Source organism: Prunus avium, chromosome 6, assembly GCF_965620075.1.
Source record: "Prunus avium chromosome 6, drPruAviu1.hap1.1, whole genome shotgun sequence".
Lineage (NCBI taxonomy): Eukaryota > Viridiplantae > Streptophyta > Magnoliopsida > Rosales > Rosaceae > Prunus > Prunus avium.
The window spans coordinates 31,157,805-31,180,119 of record NC_142289.1 but is presented as its reverse complement, the minus strand read 5'-3'; the positions used below and the strand labels follow the sequence as shown (position 1 = coordinate 31,180,119).

Genomic DNA, 22,315 nt, shown 5'->3' with positions numbered 1-22,315 from the left:
ATTCAAAGAAGAATGAGGTGCTTGGCCCTGAAATGAGTAGTTTGACCTGTGGAAACAGTCAAGAGTGCCATGCCCACGTTTGCCACAGATTTGGCATTCAACAACACTGGAAGTAGAAGAGGAGGAATTGGCATTATGATAATAGCAATTAGCAGCTGTATGTCCACGCTTGCTGCAAATTTGACACTCAAGCACCACATGAGATCAATATGAATTATAACTTCCATGAAAACTAGAAGTACTACCACCCCGAAACTGAGAGGAGACATGTCGACCACCATTAAACCTTCCACAACCAGAGGTTTGTGCAGAAAAACCTCGAGAACTAGAGGCAAGAGAAAAAGAACTCTATTGACCATCAAAAGATTGAACGTGTGGGCTGAGAAGGTGTACGTAAAATACCCTATCCTGAAGACACAGAGGAACCTTGAGTACAAGATGAATTAGTCACATATAACGCAGTATGATGAACAATACGAGCCTCAACAGTTTGTTCAGCAACGAGAAGCTGTGCTTTGAAATCAAGACAGTCTTGATCATGTCATATTCAGGTGGTAATCCATTCAAAGCAGTAATAATGAAATCATCATCAGAAATCTTGATACCAGCAGCATTCAGTTGATCTTGAAGATGTTTGAGAGGAAGCAAAAATCGCTCAATAGAATCTCCACCTTTCTGTGTAGTTTGCAACTCAGTTTTGAGATGGTTGATCTGAGCCCGAGAAACCGAAGCATAGCAATCAAAGAGGTTGATCCAAGCTTCGCGAGCTGTTTTGCTTCCAATGAAATATTCAATCGCCTTGTCAGACAAGAAGCAATGACTAAACTCAAAAGCGCCTTATCAGTACGAATCCAGTCCTTATAAGCAACGGTGAGTTCAGAAGTTTCGCTTTCCTCGTCAACAATGGCGAATTGAGGAGGTAGAACAGAAGAACCATCGAAATGCCCAAAAAGTTTGTAGCCTTGAACATTTGGCATTTCCAACTCTAATTCATATTTTTTCTTCCTTTTGCCTATTAGCTACAACTCATTATCAACATTTGTTGTAGGAACCGATCGCACACTTGTAATTTTGTATCTTCTTAATACTTTTTAGGGAAATTTGCATAAATACCACCTAAACTTTTAAGCATGTGCGCCATTACCACTTAAACTTTTTTTTTTTTTTTTTAACCACTTGAACTTTGCAAAGTGTTGCAATCCACTACTTATGTCTAACTTCAGTTAAAGTATCCGTTAAGTTTGAGGGCATTTTTGTCTCTACCATACAACTAAAAATAAATGTAAAAAACAAAATTAAAAAAATAAAAAGAAAGATGTCATTGCTGCTAATCCACCCTATGGATCAGTAGTGTTCAACCAAAATTTATTTTGGAACAAATAACCAGCAACCACCCCCTCCCTTTTCAGCCCCCTGCCATTCCACAATGTATGATTCGCATGAGGTTGTTGCTGCCAAAGTCAATAAATAAGTCAATAATGATAAACATATATCATGTGCTGATATGTTTGAGAACCAAGTAAGCTAAATACCTTATTGTTATTGTTGGCACCACCTCTTTTGTAGCACTTAACACGGTTGCAATGATCAATTTGCAATTCAATTTCAACAACCCACATCAAGATGCCAAGGGACACAGAAATATAGAGTACGATAGGGAAGGGAGATGGATTGGCGTTGGAAATGGGTAGGGGTAAGGGCAGGTGTGGTGTAATTAGGTTAACTTTTCTTTTAAAAAAATTCTTTATAAGGAATGGACAAAAAAACCCTCAAACTTAACCCGAAACTTTAACGGTGTTAAACATAGATGGTGAATTTCAACACTTTACAAAGTTTAGGTGGTTAAAAATTAAAATTAAAAGTTAAGGTAGTAATAGTGCACATGCCTAAAAGTTTAGGTGGTATTAATGCAAATTTCCCTACTTTTTATTATAGTGATTGAGCTCATTTAAAAAATGGACCAGAAGTAGGGTTGACTACGGTCTGGTTTGGTCCAATTCTCACCCTAAATTAGAATCGAAATTGGCACTATTCATCTGGTTCGATTTTGATGAAAAAAATTATAAAACTAGTTCAGTCCAATTTGCTCATAAATCAGTTTGGTTTCCGGTTTTTACGATTTTGGACCAGAATTTTTTTTATATATTTTTTATATTTACAAAACTCAACTAAGATTTTATTTTTTTGACTTAAAAATTCACAAATAGCCCAATTTCATGCAAAGGGAGGCGATTGGGCCTAAAAGAGAGAGATGATTTGGAGTTGGGCTTGAGAAAAAATTAGTTATGGCCTTAGAAATTTAACATTGGGGTTAAATATTTTATTAAAAAATACACAGTCAGTCAGGTTTAGCCCGATCTTATTTTTTCACTACAAGAACCGAACTAAACTGGTCTTATCCGGTTTTAGGTCAACCCGATTTAGACATTGTGTTTGTGTAGAATTAAATAGTCAACTTTTATTATGTTAATTAAGTTTTTAAATGCAATAGTCAAATTGAATCTTAGCCATTAAAAGTGGATTAATCTAATTGTTTGAAATGTGTGTTAAAATATATGTTAAAAATGTGTGTCCCCCGATCCTGACCCTATATATAACTAACTAGCAAGGGTGAATATGGGCTATGACCTATAGTCGGGGTTAGCTGGGTCCACCTAGAGAGACCAACATAAGGATGTCGTAATCAGTACAGGTGCCAATTTCTGATACGACACGATACACAACTCAAAATTGGCAAGGAAAATTAGCAGGTCAACCTGCACGATTACACATCTCTCTCTACTTTTTTTTGTCTACATTTTTACCTTGCTAGTTAGTAGTTGCTACCACTTAACGGGTCAACCCGATACACGACTCCAAACCTGCACAGAAATTTAGCGGGTCAACTTGACATGACATGTTTATTAAACGGGTCGGATTTGGGTTGTGTATTCTTGACATGTATATGATCTTGACATGACACAATCCATTGCCTGCCCTAGTAATTAGTCGTTTCTTGCCCTCCTGACATGGGGAAAGTAGCAACAGAGCACCCAACATGCCATGGTTGCAGCAACCACATAACAGAATAGACCCTCCTCTGATACCATACCAAGTAAGAAGCTTTGAATTTCCACATATATATTATTGTCTTCAAAATTTAAATACAATTATACAATCAGTCAAATATACCAAAACAAAACGTTATGGCTTCCTCTACGTTGTCTACACCCACACAAATTAAATACTGAAATTGAATAAAACTACATGAAATATATGTCATAGGATAGGATCCCATTAATTAAAGCGCTGAACACGAGGATGATTTAACAGCACACCTCCTCCGACAGCAGCGTTCTTCAAAAACTTTGTCTTGATTTTCTTGAGTGTGGCTACAGCTTCTGTCATACTTATCCTCTCTTTTGGTGATTCTGCACAACAAGCAAGAGCTAATCTCATAATGGCTGATATGCAATCCCTCTTCCTCACAAGATCATCATCTTCCTGCTCTGTCTCAATCCCAAGCAAATTTGCATCCACAACTTCATCTATCATTGCATCCGGTAATAGTGAGTTGGCAATCCATTGCTTTAAATTCATTTCCCCAACAAACATCTCATCTGTTGGTTTCCTTCTTGTGAATGTTTCCATCATTACAATTCCGAAACTGTACATATCCCCCCTTGTTGAAACTATTCCTTCCATTCCATACTCTGCAATATGAATTATATTTGAATTATATATATGTATATATATATATATATATATATATATATATATATATATATATATATGTTAATTATATTGATATGTAGAAAGTACATCACCTGGAGCCATATACCCGACTGTGGCTAGGGTCATGGTTTGGGTGATAGAATCTCCTCCACCCAAGAGTCGTGCAATGCCAAAATCAGCAACATGTGCAACCATATCATCATCTAATAATATATTGCTTGGCTTCATATCACAGTGCACAATAGGTATTGAATAGCCATGGTGTAGGTATTCCAATGCTAGTGCAACATCTACCATTATATTCATCCTCTGCAATATATTCAGAGAAGAGCTTTGAGAGTACAACAACTTCTCGAGGCTCCCATTAGACATGTAGTTCAGTACCAAGGCTTTGAAATCAATTTCACTGCAACAGCTGATGATTTTGATAAGGTTTCGATGACGAATATTGCTTAGCATCTCACATTCCCTATCAAAACTCTTGAAAGCCCCTTCTAGCTGTAAACTGAAAACTTTTACAGCAACATCTATTCCATCTGAAAGTGTCCCTCTATATACTGAGCCAAAACCCCCGCTTCCCAATAAGTTGCTTTCGTGAAATCCATTTGTGCCCCTTAGAATTTCAAGGTGTGAAACTCTTCTCCAAAGAAGTTGAGGCAACGAGATAGCCTCTCCTGCAACTTCCACATTCCTTTTCCTGCGTATTACAGAGATAGAGACGGAGGCCACTAAGAAAATTATTGATATGATCCCTGGGATGATATATTTAGCTTTCCTCCAATTCGGTTCATGTGTACCATTTTTGCATGGTGAAACATGAAGTCGGGGTGCACCACAGAGTGCGCTGTTTGAGACAAACGATTGAGCAGAGAAGTTTTGGAACGGTCCTCCTGTTGGAATTTCTCCTAGGAGCCTGTTGAAAGACAAATCCAGATACTTGAGAAGTAAGAGAGCTTCTAACGACCTTGGAATCACTCCAGACAGATTGTTTCTGGATAAATTCAAGAGATTCAGGCTTAGCAAGTTGTGAAATGAACTTGGAATAGGGCCTTCCAAATTATTATTTGCCAAGGAGAGAGTAGCCAAATCCCGAAGACCCCCAATGGTGCTTGGTATAACACCAGATAAATGGTTATTTGATAAATCTACATCTATCACAACTTTCAAGTTCCCAATATCATGTGAGAGAGGTCCAATTAGAGAATTGGATGATAAGTTTACATGCAAGATATAGGCAAGTCTCCAAAAAGTAGATGGTATTGTGAAACTCAACGAATTGGAGTCTAGTGATAGAGTTCGAAGAGATGCGGCTAGATTTCCCAAGCAGGAAGGTATAGAACCAGAGAGCTGATTACTGCCCAAACGTAATTCAACTAGGTTAACTAGTTGACAAAGTTGATATGGGAAGTATCCTTGTAACTTGTTTCTATCCAAATACAAACCTTGGAGAGACCCCAGTCTTCCCACTGAAGTTGGAATTGATCCATTCAATTGATTGCCTCCCAGGTTTAAGGATATCAAGCTGCTCAAGTTGCCAATACCAATGGGAATGTTACCCATCATGCTGCAACCGCTTAAATCAATATTTTTAAGTGACGACGTAGAGAAATTCCAAAAGGAATCATCAAGAGTGGCATTTAACGGATTATCTCGCAAGTATAGTGATGTCAAATTTCCAAGTTTAGCCAAACAAGAGAGAGTCCTTGCGTCTGGAGTGGAAGTATCAATCGTCAAATTATTCCTGTTTAAGTTAAGCCACTGAAGGTTTGTTAAGGCACATAAGGTGCTTGGAATAAACCCTGTAAATGAGTTTTGGCCCATGTCTACAATGCTGAGCATAGAAGCATTGGAGAGGTGGGGGATTACTCCGCTGAGGTCAGTTGATGATATAGAAAGGACTTGCAGGTTTGGAACCCCAAGACCAATGTTTGCTGGGAGGCTACCCGAGAGATGATTAAAACCAAGCGATAATATTCTTATGGTGGAGATATTGAAGAGTGAGGATGGGATGAGGCCATTCAGATTATTATCTTGGATTGACAAGGCCTCTAAATTTCGAAGATCACCCATCTCATCTGGTATAGTGCCTGCCACAATTTCACAAAATGTCATATTCTCTTGAGCAAAACACGTTTGAGTATTGAGTTTGTATGTCTTTATGCTTCATTTCCCTCCCCCATCCCACCAACCACACAGGCAAGTCAATATATTATATTCTGGTTATGTAGTTGAAATCAGTATTTACTTAAATTGTTGAACATATACGATATTTCCTTGAACAGTTAAACCTCATTTTTACTAACTATGAAATAATTATGTTCTAGTTACAACAACAAAATAGTTAAATAATGAAAATTGATGCAACCAAAAAAAACCAGGTAAATCATAATGAAATATCAATTACCTGTCAAATTGTTGGAGGCAAGATAAATCATCATTAACTGGGTTAAGTTCCAGATATTTTTGGGTATGCTTCCACCGAGACTGTTTTGAGACAATTTTAATACAAGAAGTTGTCTACATTGCCAGAATTTGGATGGAAGTGGACCATCAAACTTGTTGCGACCCAAATTGACCACCTGAATACTAGGAAGATTCTGGCATATATTATCTGGAAGACCACCACTCAAATTGTTTCCATATAGAGTCAAAGTAGTCAAAGAAGACATGTTAAAAACAGCCGCAGGAACATGGCCTTTTAGGGCATTGAACTGCACATACAAATTCTCCAGGTGGTCTAAAGAGCCGATCTCTTTTGAAATTTCTGAAATCAACAAGTATATATTTATATATATATGTATATATTAAGCTCGTGATTTATGCATATACAATAATGTGCTGCAACAATATACCGTTCAAATTGTTGTAGTCGAGGTCTAGGTCCTTCAGAATTGTTAAGTTTCCTATTTCTCTTGGTATCTTACCTGTTATGCATACCAAAAATTCAGAAAATATTTAAATATAATAATCTAAATGTTGCCTAAATGTAAGTTTTTATAAACTTTCAAATACAACAAAAATTTTCAGTATGAAAATACTTAACTACGCTCAAAATTAAAAATCAAATACGTAATCTAGTATTCCAGGAAGTTTTTTTTTTTTTTTTTTTATATCAATAATAGATTCCTAGATAGTTTGTTGATATGCGTACCTGATAATTGGTTGTTGCTTAGATCAATTACTTGCAGTGTAGATAAGTTGAAGATAGTCGTCGGTATGGAACTGGAAAACTGATTGCCAAACAAATTGAAGTCTTGAAGTTTGGGAAAGGACCCAAACCACGATGGAATATATCCCATAAAATTGTTGTATCCTAAGTTAATAAACTTCAGACGACGCAAATAAGACAATTCATGGGGCAATGTGCCATGGAAACTGTTGTTTGTGAAGAGGAGCTCAGCAAGAAATGAGAGGTTGCCTAAGTGTGGTGGAATGGTGCCTGTGAAATCCATGTACGAGAGATGCAATGATGTTACTCTGAGGTGACGAACACCACAGGAAACGCCAACCCAATTGCACGCCGAGGTGGTGGTTGACCAGTTGACCAAGATGTTGTGAGGGTCACTAGTGATATGGGATTTGAGAGCAAGAAGAGCAAACTGGTCCGTGGTGATGTTGGTTTGTGCTGCACCTACTGTGCCCAGACATATAGAACTGTAGAGCACCAGCAACAACGTCGTTGAGAAGAGGAAACGACTTCTCTCCATGATCACCGAAAACAAACAAGTTCCTTCCAATTCCAACTCCGAAGTGCCTTTTAAATGATGAAAAGCTCAATTGCTAGTCTCATTTTGGTTTCATTTTTCCAATGTTGTCAAGCATCGAATGATAGCCCAATTTAATAATTCTCATTTTCTTATTTGTCAAAGACAAAGTCAAGGTCTAAAAAGATTACCACTCACAATAGACTTCGCACATTTTCTTATTCGTCATTATGGTTCGTGATTAGTGGAACTTGATAAAACCATAATGCTGATGGGGGAATTTCTTGGTAACTAACCTCCCTATTAGAATACATTTTTATTTATTTATAGACCCTTATAGAGGGTTTTAAAAGTCAAAGATTGTATAAACACTTCACACTTATAGACTTTTCATAATGCTTGATTTTTGCTGCACTTCACACTTTTTTCTTTGGAGGGTTGAACTTTGATCAAGCTTATGTATTGTCTTGCTATCTGATTTCACAACTTTTTTATTCCTAAATTGGCCACCCCTCTCACAACAAAATAGAATTCGACCGGTCTTAAATTTACCAACTCCTCCAATATCAGACCTTTTAATGATAATCACAAAACCATTCCTTTTCCCTTGTTCACGAGTCCATCTTATTAATGCATCACGACTAACAAATATATGTAAAATCACTAATAATTAAATTAATGTATGCAATTATAAAATAAATATATAAATATTCATTAATTTACCTCATTTGTGATCAATTCGTTTATGTAGTCTTAAACACATTGTTTATTGATGCCGGTGTCATGCTTAGATACATCTTCTGGATGCTATATAAAAAAAAAACCCCTCATATTCGTCATTGTTCGGTAAACACACTTTAGCCTAAACCCAAAAACAAACAAAAAATCAAAGTTAATACCTCTTGTGATGACTCCCTCGAAATGTATGAAGCATCCATTCCAAAATTTCAAAAGTAACCTAATTTGCAAATCTGCATAATTTCAAAAGTACAAAAGAGGCTTTGAAACTCCTTAGGATAGGAATCCAAATACATAAATAAATAAATAAGCAATTCAACTGGAGCATTACTTTACAGTGGAAAGGCTAATGAGGGCAATAATTCCTGAGCTATGCCTCAGGCCCATGGCATAAGAGAAAATTTCACCATATGAGGAGGAAATAGAATCTAATAATCAATGAACTAATTTATATGAAGTTCTTTCATGAAATAATAAACTAAAATAAAATTTCACCATGTATACAAGCTTATATGCAAAATTAAAGACTAATTGGATTCTAAAGTGTACGGAATAGATTGAAACCTTCATGTTATTTACTCACATCAAGAAACAAGAAGGCTACTTTTTAAGCTGCCCAATCAATATGCAGAACTAGTCGACATTGACAATAGCCGTCAAAAGCACCTTTCTAAAAGTTGTCCAACGTCGAGTAGATGTGTCACCGAATTGAAGCCTGCTTTTTAAGTTGTCCAATCCAAGTTGCCAAGAAATAGTTCTGAGAAGAAAGAAGGAAGGCTTCATCTGCTCCAAGCCATTCTGACTCGCGGATCACAAAGATGGGCGCCAAGTTATCTCTTGATTATGGTTGAATATGGTTCGTTGTACTTAGTAAAATTGTATTTGTATCACAATTCCATATATTCTTTTTGGTCATTTTATATTAGGGTAAATCAGTAATTCAATAAATACTTTTGTAGTAGTGTGTACTCAGTTAATTTTAGAGTTCATTTAGCAGCCATCTACATATATTAATATGCAATTGAATTGACTGTGTTTTCTCAATCAAAGGTCCTAATTGGTGTCCAGCTTCTCAAATCCAACCAAGAAAGTTAATTCACATGTGGAATGATCATTTCTACTAGAGAAATTTTTATCCAACCAAACTTAATGACTATTAATTAAACACACAATAATTCTTGTTATAGGTATGCATGCACATCTTTTTCTTGTTCTATTTTTTTGGTAAAACAAAGTTTAGAGGGAGATTGGCTATTCTCACCACTAGCGTCAAGACAAACCCATAATCTCGGGCCGGAAGGACTTACGGGTGGCACCCATGCCAGGTGAGGTGCCACCAGTATGAATTTATGTAGGAAATTATAGATCGCGCACCAACAAGGACTACTAGCAGCGGAACTCGAACACTGGTGGGGCTACACACAGTGTAAGGATCTTACCAACTAAACCAATCTTCTTTGGCTATGCATGCACATCCTTTAAGCGCAAAGGATTGAACAAAGTGCACCACAAAATGCATATTGTGTTGTGTGTGCGAGTTTAGTGTATTATCGCCCCTCTCAATAAGAAATATCCTATAAATAAAAAAAACTACATGGACTTTAGGTGATGGCTGCTGTTCCATATTTGTTTGTCTCCGTTTATGAGAGCTTCAGTGGTTTTCAATATCGGGTATGTATGGTCCCGTGAGTTCCCAAATTTTGTAGTATAAGCTCTTGTCCACCTGACAGATTAACAAGAAGTTGACATATGAAAAATTGAAAGTTTAAAAACTAAAAAAATATAGTAATACAATGAAAGGTATAAACATGCAATTGTTGCTTTTTTAACGTTGCACTATCATTAATGTTGAAGTTCTTTTAAACTTGCGGTCTATGCTGTGGCTAATAGCTCTACTCATAGTTGTATGTATTTTTTTAAAGGAACAAAAGCAATGCTTCACCCCCATCAACTCTACACAAAGCTATGTCCCATATCAATGAATCCAACAGCTTTCTAGTACTAATTGGAATTGCACGAATCAAATCCACCTTTTTTGCAAAAAAAAAACAAGTTGCAAAAGAGAGAACCGTAGTTTAACAAAATGCGGATGTCCGTATTTGAGAAAAACTATATATATATATGTACTTTTTTTTTATAGGAATAGAGAGCAAGCATGGCTCTTTGGATGATCGCCCAAAATATGAATTAATATATTACCCCTTTGTAACATGTAGTCATGTATACTACTACTACAACAGCAAAGTGTGATATACTGTTCATGTGAAGACACAAAGCTACATGAATTTAGTATTATAGCTTTCAAAAAAACAAGATTTGAATATTTAATTTCTTTATATAGTTATACACATATATTATAGCAAGCATTATTCTTTCTTAAACGAACTGGTATCAAAACATAAATTTGTATAACTAGAATGTGAAACTAATAAAAGTAAGATAATTGTGATTGTTATATATTCAATCTTAGTTCGATCTATTGAAACATGTTTTACTTAAAATCATTATTCCTTTTGAGTCTTTTATATTTCTCCCTTTTTTCTCGAAAGTGTCTTTGCACCTGGTGAACCCCATGTTTTAGGGCACAATTGTTTCAATGAGGTAAAATTTCTAGCCAAAGGAAATTATGAGGATAACTTAAATACGTTATTGACACAAAAATTATCCACAAAATTTCCTAATGGATTCCGAAGTGGCACCTCTAAATCTGTTGTACTTCTGTATATGGGTTAGCACAATGTTGGAATTTTATTTGGAATGACACGACTTACAAATCTTGCAAAAGTTGTATCAGTAGAGTTGGGCTAGTGCTTCGCAAACGTTGCCCTCTGAGTCATGGAGCTATCATTTGGATGGTCGGTTGTCTTTTAAAGTACTCGGATATAAATTTTTTTGGTATAAGTGACACAAGTAATAGGCTTTATGGGGTGAATCCCAAATTAGTTGATGATCCCATGCTGATTCAAAATAAATTTCTTGTGTTATTCACCCGATTAAGGTGTCAAGTTGTTAGTGGATCGCTGTGTGCTAATACAAGTATTAAACAAGACTCAAAGGAATGTCATCATTCCAAGGGATGGGAATTAATGAATCCTATTTTAGTTCTTCAAAATACTTGTTATAGTAATAGGATAGGTTTTGTTCTCATTCCTTTTGAATGTGCACTTTAGGAAATGTTTGCGTGGATGTTATAGAAGTTATGTGATCATAAGTAGGGGTGGGCGTAGTCCGATTCGGTCCGATTTTTACCTCAAAACTAAAATCGAAACTAGTACTATTTAACTAGTTCAATTCAGTCTAATTTTAGTGAGAGAAAAATTTTGAAACTAGTTGGTCTGATTTGAACCAATTCCGATCCGATTTCTGATTTTTCCAGTTTTGGATCGGATTTTTTTTTATATTTTTTTGAAATTTGTTTTTTTTTACAAATTCAAACTAAAATTTTATTTGTTGGGCTTGAAAATTAACAAATGATCCAATTTCATACAAAGAGAGATATTGAGTCTAAAAAAGAGAGATGTTTTTCCATTTGATTCGGTTCAGTGTTCCAAATTTTCGGTCCCAATGCCCACCCCCAATCATAAGTTAATCTACTTTAGTAGCTTTCTTCTTTCTTTTTTTTAATTGTAGGCCCCCCAACCCCACTTTTATATCGAAAAATCATATCTTTAAATGAAAGTAAAGAATTGTACCATGCCAATTTCCAACCATCGGTCGGCCATCTATCATCATCGTCAGCGGAAACAATTCCGAATTCACAATACCAAAGTGGAGTTATCAACAGTAGAGCTAAATCTATAATAAAACAAAATATTTCTGTGTACGGGCTAGCACAATGTTGGAAACTTACTCGTAATAGCCCGCATTACGGATCATGCAAAAGTTGTATTAGTACAGCAAGCCTACCGCTTCGCAAGCATTGCCCTCTCAATCGAGGAGCTATAATTTGGATGGTAGGTTGCCTTGTAAAATACTCATATGCAATTTTTTTGGGTAAAATTGACATAGCTACGGAATTTATGGAAGGAATACCCAATTTAGTGACATTTCAAAATAAAGCTTTTGAATTGCTCACCAAATTAAGTTCTAAAGTTGCTGATGGATCATTGTATGGTAGGGGGTTTATACAATTAAAAAACAGGAGTCAAACTCTTTATGCTAACGTAGAATGTACTCATGACCTTTCTGGCATAGATTGTGAGACATGCCTTAATGTTGCAATTACATAAACTTGAACATCACAGTTATGGTATGAAAGATAGACGTACTGTTTTTGGGAGTTGCTACATTATATTTGAATTGTACACCATTTAATAGTCTATTTTCATATAATGAATTTTTTGAGTATGTCACTACTAAGCTTATTACAAGAGATGCAAACTTATAATGGCAATAACAAAAAATATATTGTGAATTTATTCTCATTTCCATTTTCAATTTTTTCTAGTTGATAGTGTAACTTTATATATGAGAATCTATATATACAAAGACATAGTAAAGGCCTATCTCTCCCGCTCCTGCGGCGTAACAGAATTCATGTGCCATGAACATGTATCTTTTATTTGAGACAAACTTGAATAATTACAAGTGGTGTGGGATTTCACAATTATTTCATGAAACTGACTTTGTTGGCATGAATGGAAGCGGATGTAGATGCGTTTTTTCGCCTCATTCAAATAAAACACGAGGTCAATAATATATTTATGGTCGAACCGTGCCACTGGGGAGTTGTCAACCGCCGTACTGGATGTTGTCCGCGTTGCTTTTGCATACCGACTTCAATCAGCGCACCTAGAAATCAATGCAGTGCAGTGCGTTTTCGGCGAGCATCGATGGCAGAGGATGAGACAGACAGGTTTGCTACTATCATATAGAGACTCCTCCCTTGTTTCAATTACATCCGCTACTTTGATGCCAAATAAACCTGAGTCAACTGCACGCTTACTATCGAAGACTTCTCTTGCTTCAAGTGCATCAGCACAATAACGTTTCGACAAAATTTCAACTTTTTCAGCAGAGGACTTAGTCCCATACTGACCAATGTGTTTGACCATTTGATTCCATCGCTTACGACATACATCTCCAGACCTGTGCTCAAGAACATTATCCCAATCAACGTCTTCCATGCAACAAGCATCCAAGCTATCAAGAGCATAAAGTAGGCGATAGTCATCAGCATCAGCCCACACACCTTCAGCTACCAAAGGTGATGTTAATTGGTAATACCACTTCTGGCAGCAAGCGGGATTGGTTCTGGTGCCTAAAGTCTCACTGATTGACTCCCACTTGATATTATCTCGCAGCAAGCCATGCTTGGATTTCTTTTCTTCCAACGCCCTCATCTGCAGATCCTTGTTCACTAAATCAAATAAAGTCTTGTACTCCTCTTGGGGCCAATGTCCTTTCTTCATGTTTGGCAGTTTGATTCTACGCCAAGCATCCTTGACATGAATTCTATGTTTGCCAAGTTCATTACCCACCCTTCTCCAATTGGGTTTGGCTTCACCTTTATCCTTAGATTCCATGGCGGCACGTCTTACTTCTTCATACTTCTTCATACTCGTTCAAATAAAATATGAGCTCGATAATATATGCTCTTAGAAGGCCTCCAGGGTAAGGCTGCCCCAATATCCTTCCAACAATTTTTGACTTGGGGATTGGATCTACAATTGAGTACCTTGTCGATGCCTTCATCACCTAAGCAATGTTCCTCTAGGTATGTTAAAACAGCCTCTTTTACAAGCTTGTCTTCTTCTTCTGAAAACCGCTTACCTTGTACTAAGCCCTTTTCAGCATCTTTTGGGGCATCACATGGGGGAAAGACCTGCACATCATCAGAAAAACTTACTCTTTTTGATGGTTTTCTAGGTGTAGATTTTTCAGAAAGATTTGGAGCCCTAACATTTTTTTGGGCTTTTAGACTTCCTTTATCTGACTTAGCTATTTCCTTTTCGTCTTCATTGCATTCCCCTACATTAACATGTTTCTTTGACTTGGCCCTCTTCTTCCTTTTATTATTGTCTTCTACATACACTACCTGCACATCATCAGAAAAACTTACTCTTTTTGATGGTTTTCTAGGTGTAGAATTTTCAGAAAGATCGGGAGCCCTAACATTTTTTGGGGTTTTTAGACTTCCTTTATCTGACTTGGCTATTTCCTTTTCGTCTTTGTTGCAGTCCCCTACATTAACATGTTTCTTTGACTTGGCCCTCTTCTTCCTTTTATTACTGTCTTCTACATACACAACCTCTATGTTACTGTTGCTTGTCTCATCTCCAGTTGTCTGTACATTACCGTCATTCTCCAAGAAATTATTTCCTTCAATTCTACTGCTTTCTGTGCCCAGTTTCTCAACCACAGTTTCCTGCATTTGACTTCTTGACTTCTTTCTATGGTTGCTTTTCTCTTTCTCCATAATTTTCCCATCTGAGTGCTCACTTTCTACTCCAGCCTCCTTTCCATCAGTTATGATCTTCTGTACCCATTCACCATCTACCTTTTCTCTCTTCTCTTTCTTCTTCATTTTCTTTTTATCCCCTTCTCCATTGTTGTCACAGTCTTCAGAGCATTGAAATCTCTTAGCTGCCTCACCCATTTTGTCATCCTCAAAGAGTTTCTTTCTCTTCTTTTCATTATCTGCAAAGTTAACTTCTTCCGTGATTTTCCCATTGGATTTCTTGCAATCATTTTCAAGCTCCTGATCATTAGTCAGGTTTGATTTTAGTTCACTATCAGCCTCCTCCATTCCCCTCTTCTTTTTCTTTTTCTTGTTGGCCCCTTCGACACTTTTCTCATTAATTCCACCATTCTTGTCAAACTTCTGCACCTGAACTAGCTCATTCATTTTTTCCTCAGAGACTTCAATCAAAGAGGAATTTCTATCAGGTTCATCCTTCTTCCTTTTCTGCTTGAGCTTTTTCTTCTCTCTCCTTGCTTCAAACTCCAAATCTGTTGTTTTCTCCCTTCTCATATGGGTTTCTTTTGATCTTGAACAGTCAAAAAGAAAAGAAGAAAATATCAGGGACCAATAAGTAGTTTTACTTCAAAAAAAAGTAAACGTAAGTAGGTGAGTAACAAGAGAAAAAAGGTCACAGTATTTCTGGAAACACCATGCAATGTCATTATACCAGTTGCATATGAAGGCCGCATTTTAGAAAGTGTACAACAGGGACAGAATAACATCCAGATCCACACACAAACGTAAATGCCATACAATCTACAATTAGAAACCATTACAGGAATGCGTTGTCCACACAATGGCCCAACAGACAGTGGTAGGAAGGGGCAAATAAATTCAGTAAATAAAAGCAAAATTATGTGGGATCAAATGACAATCTCAGATAGGTTAATTGAATATCTACATGTTTTCGTACTGTCAATAAGAATGGAGTTTTTACAAAATTCGCCTATTATCTGATTGCTGCAAAACTCTGGAACGTCTTTGCCTTATAAAACACTGGTAATAATTCATGTCCCCCAAGGCAAGGCGTAAGTTTTGTGACCAAGAGGCATAAGCCTTTCGGATGTGAATGATTACAATAAGAACACAAATATAAACAGATAAATAATGGGAGAAAAGGATAAAGAGGGAACTGAGAAAACCATGTTTGACAGTTGGCATTCATTTAGCATTAGCAATCGTTTGGAATTAGCCTCATTCTAGCTACATTCTAAGTACTCGACACTTTGGAGGCTGGGAGAAAAAGATTGAGAATACAAGGTGGGAACAGATAACTAATGGGAGAAAAAAGAATAGACTAGAGACAATATAGAGAGATAGAGATAGGTAGTTACAAATCAACACCATGTGTTTATGAAGTAACTAGAAGTTTTAAATACAAGGGGCAAAAATGGCGCACTCTATTAAGTGACTTCAATTGAAAAACAAGAGACAAGACAGTTTGTTTTTTCAAAAACTTTCCAAGAAAAAAAAGAGGCTTGCAAGAGTGGCTGGCAGTCTTCTTCTTCGGACCACCTCTGCTGGGCCTCGCCTGAAAAGCCAAAGAAATGCTGCCCTTATTCAGGAAGAGGAACATGAATGCAGGGAAACCAAAAAACAGATATGCATTTTCCAAAAAAATTAATAACAATAATTAATCTTTTTCATACAAAACTCAGTAAACTGACGAACTTCCATTGCTGTGTTTAGACAAGAGAGGCTAATCCCCCAAGCATTTGAATTAACAAAAAGAAAAAAGAAACAATTTTTTAATACCAAAGAGAAAATATACGATGACAGAAACAGTAAAAATAAAGAAAAAAAAATCACATCTTTCAACTCCCAAATCAAGAACTTCCTACAGCCTAGACCAATTTTCCCCCAAATAATGAAAACAGAGAAACCTTGATAATCTCAATTCTGAAAAACCTAACATGCACATAGCCAAATCATCCAACAGAGCAATAGAGTTAGAAAATAACCTAAAATACAGAGAGAAAATCAGAATAGATCAACTAACCTCCAACGGCTTCTCCTTCCTGGAGGGTCTCGAGATTCACTGGCACGCTGAGAGTGAGAGAGAAACAAATCAAGCTAACATTAAATTGTCTAAAGCCCGTTTCTTTGTGAAACCAGAAGCTGGGCCCAACTATTTAAGGCCCAATTTGCAGAGAGATATCATGTTAGTATTGGGCCTCAAAACGAAAGAGGCCTCAAAGGGTTCTTCTGGAAGTAGAAGACGGTTCTGGAACATCGTCGACGGTTCTCTCTCCTCTCCCATAACAATAAAACCCAAAACGGGCAAAAACCCTAACAAAACTGTGAGCCTCTCTTATCCACACGCACACTTACATTTCTACTCTCTAACAAAGCCACGACCTTGAATCTCTGAAAATGGCGTCGGCCAACGCTCTTACTTCAGCTTCCGTTCTCTGCTCGCCCAGTCAGGTAATGGCTTCTTGGATTGTCTGCTATCACGAAAGTGAATGAATTTGTGGGTATTGGGTTTCATTTGGTCTCTCATTTCCTCTAAACCAAACATTGACCGCTGTGGCTTGAATTACTTCTTAGCTTTGCCTTACACCTACCTGCCCTTAATTATCTGGGCATCTTGCTTGTGTTTTTGGGTCGCATATTGACATCATTTGAGGTTTAATTGCTTTAATCTTTTTGGGTTTTGTTTGGCTCAATCTTCTTAGTTCCATATTTGTATGAATTAATGGTGTTAGCCGAGCTTGTGGAGGACAGTGAATGAATTTGTGTGTTTTGAGTTTCATTTGGTCTCTCATTTCTTGTGAACCAAGCATTTGTTTAAGCCCTATAGCTTGAATTACTTGGTAGCTGTGGTTGGTAATTGGTTCTTGTTGGGACTGAAGAAAAATGCAGGTTTAATAATCTAGGATGTTTATGTGTAGTTTGGTCATATTAACAGCATCTGAGGTTTATTTGCCTTAATCTTTTCGGGTTTTCTTTGTTTTTGTCAATATTAAAAATTTATTCTTTGGTCTGAATTAATGGCTTTGCCAGAGTTTGAGGAGGAGGGTGAATCAGCAGCAAAATAATAGGGTGAATTACAAGCAATCAAGGGGCCGATTTGTTGTGAAGGCTGCTGCAAAAGATATAGCTTTTGACCAGAACTCAAGGCGTGCGCTACAGGCCGGAATTGATAAGCTTGCTGATGCAGTTGGCCTTACTCTTGGCCCTAGGGGTATCTTATTTCTTTTCCTTGTTGCATTGGTACTATCTTGGATATTTCCTTGTTGTGCGTTTGTGACGAAAAGAGTGTCTCCTTAACCTGCTTCAAAAAATTTCCAGTATATAGAGGTTTTTTTCATGGTATGCTCTTTGAACATGAGCAATTCTTAATTTTGATGTGTCTGTAGGGAGGAACGTTGTCTTGGACGAATATGGAAGTCCCAAAGTGGTGAATGACGGAGTAACAATTGCTAGAGCTATTGAGCTTCCCGATGCTATGGAAAATGCTGGTGCAGCTCTCATTAGGGAGGTTGGACCTTTATGTTTATAGTATTTTTCCAAGTAGTACTATCCCATGTTGGGCAGTTCTAATTTTCTGGGTTATTTTACCATGCTCGCTTGTTTCAATTGTGGTTTTAGGTTGCTAGCAAAACGAACGACTCAGCTGGTGATGGAACAACAACAGCATCAATTCTTGCTCGGGAGATAATCAAGCTCGGACTTTTGAGTGTCACCTCTGGTGCAAATCCTGTTTCAATAAAGAAGGGGATTGATAAAACTGTACATGGTCTGATAGAGGAGCTAGAGAATAAATCTAGGCCTGTTAAGGGTCGTGATGATGTTAAAGGTACTGAGCTGTAACAAATGTTAGGGTATATTTCATCAAGTTTAATTATTTACTGAAACCCCACATTCTTAGTTGATCATTGTTTTGCTTACAGCTGTTGCTTCTATTTCTGCTGGGAACGATGAGTATATTGGGACAATGATTGCTGATGCTATTGACAAGGTGGGACCTGATGGTGTCCTATCCATTGAGTCATCATCCTCATTTGAGACAACCGTCGAAGTAGAAGAAGGAATGGAGGTGTGTTTCTTTATGGTCTTAGTTGCATTTCATTATTTTCCTTTCTGTATATGATATGATTATCGTCTCTTGATGATTTTTGTCATTGGGTTGCAGATTGACAGAGGATATATCTCCCCTCAATTCGTTACAAACCTTGAGAAATTGATTGTTGAATTTGAGAATGCAAGAGTTTTGATTACCGACCAGAAAATTTCAGCTATCAAGGACATAATTCCTCTTTTGGAGAAGACCACTCAGTTGAGAGCCCCTCTGCTTATAATTGCTGAGGATGTCTCTGGGGAGGCTTTGGCGACTCTTGTTGTGAACAAGTTGAGGGGCATAATTAATGTTGCTGCCATCAAAGCTCCTAGTTTTGGTGAACGGAGAAAGGCTCTCCTCCAAGATATCGCCATTTTAACAGGTAAATATTTGGCTTAGTATATCAGATTATATTTCAGTAACACAAGTGAAGTTTGATATCAATAGTGCAAGGAGTTTTCTTGTATCTGTTTCTTTGGATTGGATATTTAATGGAGCAAAATGCTTGGTTACTTTGTTACAGTATATTCTGGATATTTTTTTAATTGTGTCAACAGATAGACACTTAATTTGCATGGATATATAACTCATTCAGCTGGTTCCATATATATTCAGGAGCTGAGTTTCAAGCCAGTGATCTGGGTCTACTAGTGGAGAACACCTCAGTTGAGCAGCTTGGTTTGGCCCGAAAGGTGACAATATCAAAGGACTCCACTACCATCATTGCTGATGCAGCATCAAAAGATGAGTTGCAAGCTAGGATTGCACAGCTGAAGAAGGAGTTATCTGAGACAGATTCTGTTTATGACTCAGAAAAATTGGCTGAGCGGATTGCTAAATTATCAGGTGGAGTTGCTGTTATAAAGGTGGGAGCTGCTACAGAGACCGAACTTGAGGACCGTAAGCTTCGTATTGAGGATGCCAAGAATGCCACTTTTGCTGCCATAGAGGAAGGTATTGTGCCTGGTGGTGGTGCCGCCTTGGTGCATCTGTCAATGTATGTCCCTGCACTCAAGCAAAAACTTGTAGATGCAGATGAGCAGCTAGGTGCTGACATTGTGCAGAAGGTAACAATCATACCTGATTATTTGGAATTGCTACTATTATTCTTGAAGGAAGAAGTTCCATATTCTACGCTAATTCTCTCAACACCTGTCCTATTCATTCTGAAAAATCAAATCTATTTACATGCAGGCACTGGTATCACCAGCAGCATTAATAGCTCAAAATGCTGGAATTGAAGGTGAAGTGGTTGTGGAGAAAATAAAGGATAGTGAATGGGAGATCGGTTACAACGCGATGACAGACAAGTATGAGAACTTGGTGGAAGCCGGTGTTATTGACCCAGCAAAGGTAACAAGATGTGCTTTACAGAATGCAGCTTCAGTTGCCGGAATGGTGTTGACCACCCAAGCCATTGTGGTGGAAAAGCCTAAGCCCAAGTCACCTGCCGCTGCTGCTGCACAAGGTCTTACTGTGTAACATGTAGAATTTTTAGACAGAATTTTGGTAGAGTGATTGATGGGGTGCATTCAGGTCAAAGGCGTTTGTTAAAACTTCTGTTATCACTATGAATGTGCCTCTTGTACGGATTGATACATTGATTTTTTTTTTTCTTCTACATAAAAGTAAGCTGGAGGCATGTAATATCATGGGTGTTTTGAATATTTCGCTTCTTGGTCTTTTCCTGGAAACCAAACCTAGTAGTAGCACACAATGCATTACTGAGCAATCGATCTGGGGCATGCAAGAAGATGCGGTCAAAGGGGGGTTTTTACTAAGGGCTTATTTGGGAGTGACTCTAGGTCAATAATTACTTATATGGAGAATCACTTTTTAATAAACAAAATTGTTGGTTTAATTTGCCATTGACGTTTAAGAAGAGATCTGGTATTCGCAAGGTAATTGAGAAGACATAGAAACTGTAAAAGTAGGACACGAACACACCTCCTTAAGTGATTCTGGGATTCTAGGCATTACTCTCAAATGACCCCTACCTCTCCCAGCATTACTCTCAAATGAGTCCTAATAGCTTTGGCGTTGAGTTCGTGGTATACATGACACTTAAAAGTATTTCTTAAGATCTTATTTTTAGTAGTTAATGTTTTATTACAGAAAATATTTTATAATTTTTGTGCACGCATGGCAATTATGTGATACATTTTAGCAAAACAATGGGTTTCATTCGTATAATGTTAAGAGTTCTTACAGCAATTTTGACAGGCTTAACAAGGGTCCATAAACAATGTGAAATAGACTATCCTAATGGTAAGCCTTGTTAAAATTACAAAGACAAGATTAAAAGCATTAAAACTGTACTAACCATCTCGAAAACTAATTACTTCTTCTTTTTAGTCAAAGAAAACTAATTAGTTCTTCATCTCAGTTAAGTTTTACTTTTTAAAAACTTGGGCCAATGCAATAGAAATCTATGAATGACTAATCAGTGGCCCAATGCAATGAAAAACTTGGGTTCAGTGCTTGTCTGCTTATTATAGAAGTAATGGGCGGAGTATCGCCACGGGGCTATACTTTTAAAATTTCTATTTATGGAGTATAGCTGCTCGGCTATACCGTTAAAATATTTTATTTATGGAGTATCGATACTTTAAAATTTTTATTTTTAAAGTATAGCCTAAACCTTTAAATTTTCTATTTAAAGTGTATAGCCGAACGGCTATACTGTAAAATATCTATATCTATATATTGCGTATAGCCACGCGCCTTTACCGTTAAAATTTCTATTTATAGAGTCTCACTGCACTGCTATACTGTTAAAATTTCTATCTAAAGAGTATCGTCGGGCGGCTATACTGTTAAAATATCTATTTATGGCGTATAGCCGTCCGACTTTATGTTTAAAATTTATATTTATGGCGTATAGCCACGCAGCTTTACGTTTAAAATTTCTATTTATAGAGTATAGCCACGCATACTGAAAATTTCTATTTATAAAGTTTAGACGAGCGGCTATACCGTTAAAATTTCTATCTAAGGGGTTTAGCAGCACGGCTATACTATTAAAATATCTATTTATGGAGCCGTGCGGCTGTACATTTAAAATTTCTATTTACTGAGTATAGCCGCACGGCTATCTAAAATTTCTATTTAACGGGTATAGCCGCACGGCTGTATGTAAAAAATATCTACTTATGGCATATAGCCGCGCAGCTTTACGTTTAAAATTTCTATTTATAAAGTATAGCCATGCGTATACTGAAAATTTATATTTGTAGAGTATAGCCACGCGTATACTGAAAATTTATGTTTGTACAATATAGCCGCGCGGCGATACCGCTAAAGTTTCTATCTAAGGAGTATAGCCGATCGGCTGTACGTTTAACATTTCTATTTTTTTAGTATAGCCACTCGGCGACACTGTTAAAATTTCAATTTAAAGAGTATAGCCGCACGGCCATACGTGTAAAATTTCTATTTGTGAAGTACCGCCGCGCAACTATACTGTTAAAATATCTATTTATGGAGGGCAATGGGAATGACGGTGCCACTTGGATTGGTCTAGTGTCTATTGGGTTCCACGTGGGCCATGGGTCGGTGGACCGTCCATTAAAAATTCTGGGTTTTGTTGAGGCTTTTTAATTTCCCTTTCGGATTCCAGAACAACACATGGGA

The 22,315-nt window shown here is 37.1% G+C and overlaps 2 protein-coding genes and 1 pseudogene across 3 annotated transcripts; 1 reads left to right on the top strand and 2 right to left on the bottom strand.

Moving 5' to 3' along the window:
- Positions 1–3,161: 3,161 nt before the first annotated feature.
- Positions 3,162–7,483, bottom strand: LOC110755428 (uncharacterized). The gene is made up of 5 exons (XM_021956622.2): positions 6,866–7,483; positions 6,567–6,638; positions 6,119–6,478; positions 3,807–5,801; positions 3,162–3,692 (listed from the first exon to the last, which is right to left on the bottom strand). The coding sequence occupies exons 1-5, from the start codon at positions 7,419–7,421 to the stop codon at positions 3,277–3,279; spliced, it is 3,399 nt and encodes a 1,132-aa protein (XP_021812314.2). The 5' UTR covers positions 7,422–7,483; the 3' UTR covers positions 3,162–3,276.
- A 5,212-nt stretch (positions 7,484–12,695) lies between these two features.
- On the bottom strand, positions 12,696–16,706 carry LOC110755392 (uncharacterized; annotated as a pseudogene). Its single transcript, XR_015836452.1, has 3 exons — positions 16,619–16,706; positions 14,059–16,150; positions 12,696–13,980 (listed from the first exon to the last, which is right to left on the bottom strand). The product of XR_015836452.1 is annotated as an uncharacterized LOC110755392 (transcript).
- A 181-nt stretch (positions 16,707–16,887) lies between these two features.
- CPN60A (chaperonin-60alpha) lies at positions 16,888–20,349 on the top strand. The gene is made up of 8 exons (XM_021956615.2): positions 16,888–17,046; positions 17,626–17,806; positions 17,982–18,103; positions 18,214–18,421; positions 18,516–18,661; positions 18,758–19,064; positions 19,298–19,749; positions 19,877–20,349. Exons 1-8 carry the CDS (start codon positions 16,993–16,995, stop codon positions 20,162–20,164), a joined length of 1,758 nt encoding a protein of 585 aa, XP_021812307.1. The 5' UTR covers positions 16,888–16,992; the 3' UTR covers positions 20,165–20,349.
- Positions 20,350–22,315: the final 1,966 nt, after the last annotated feature.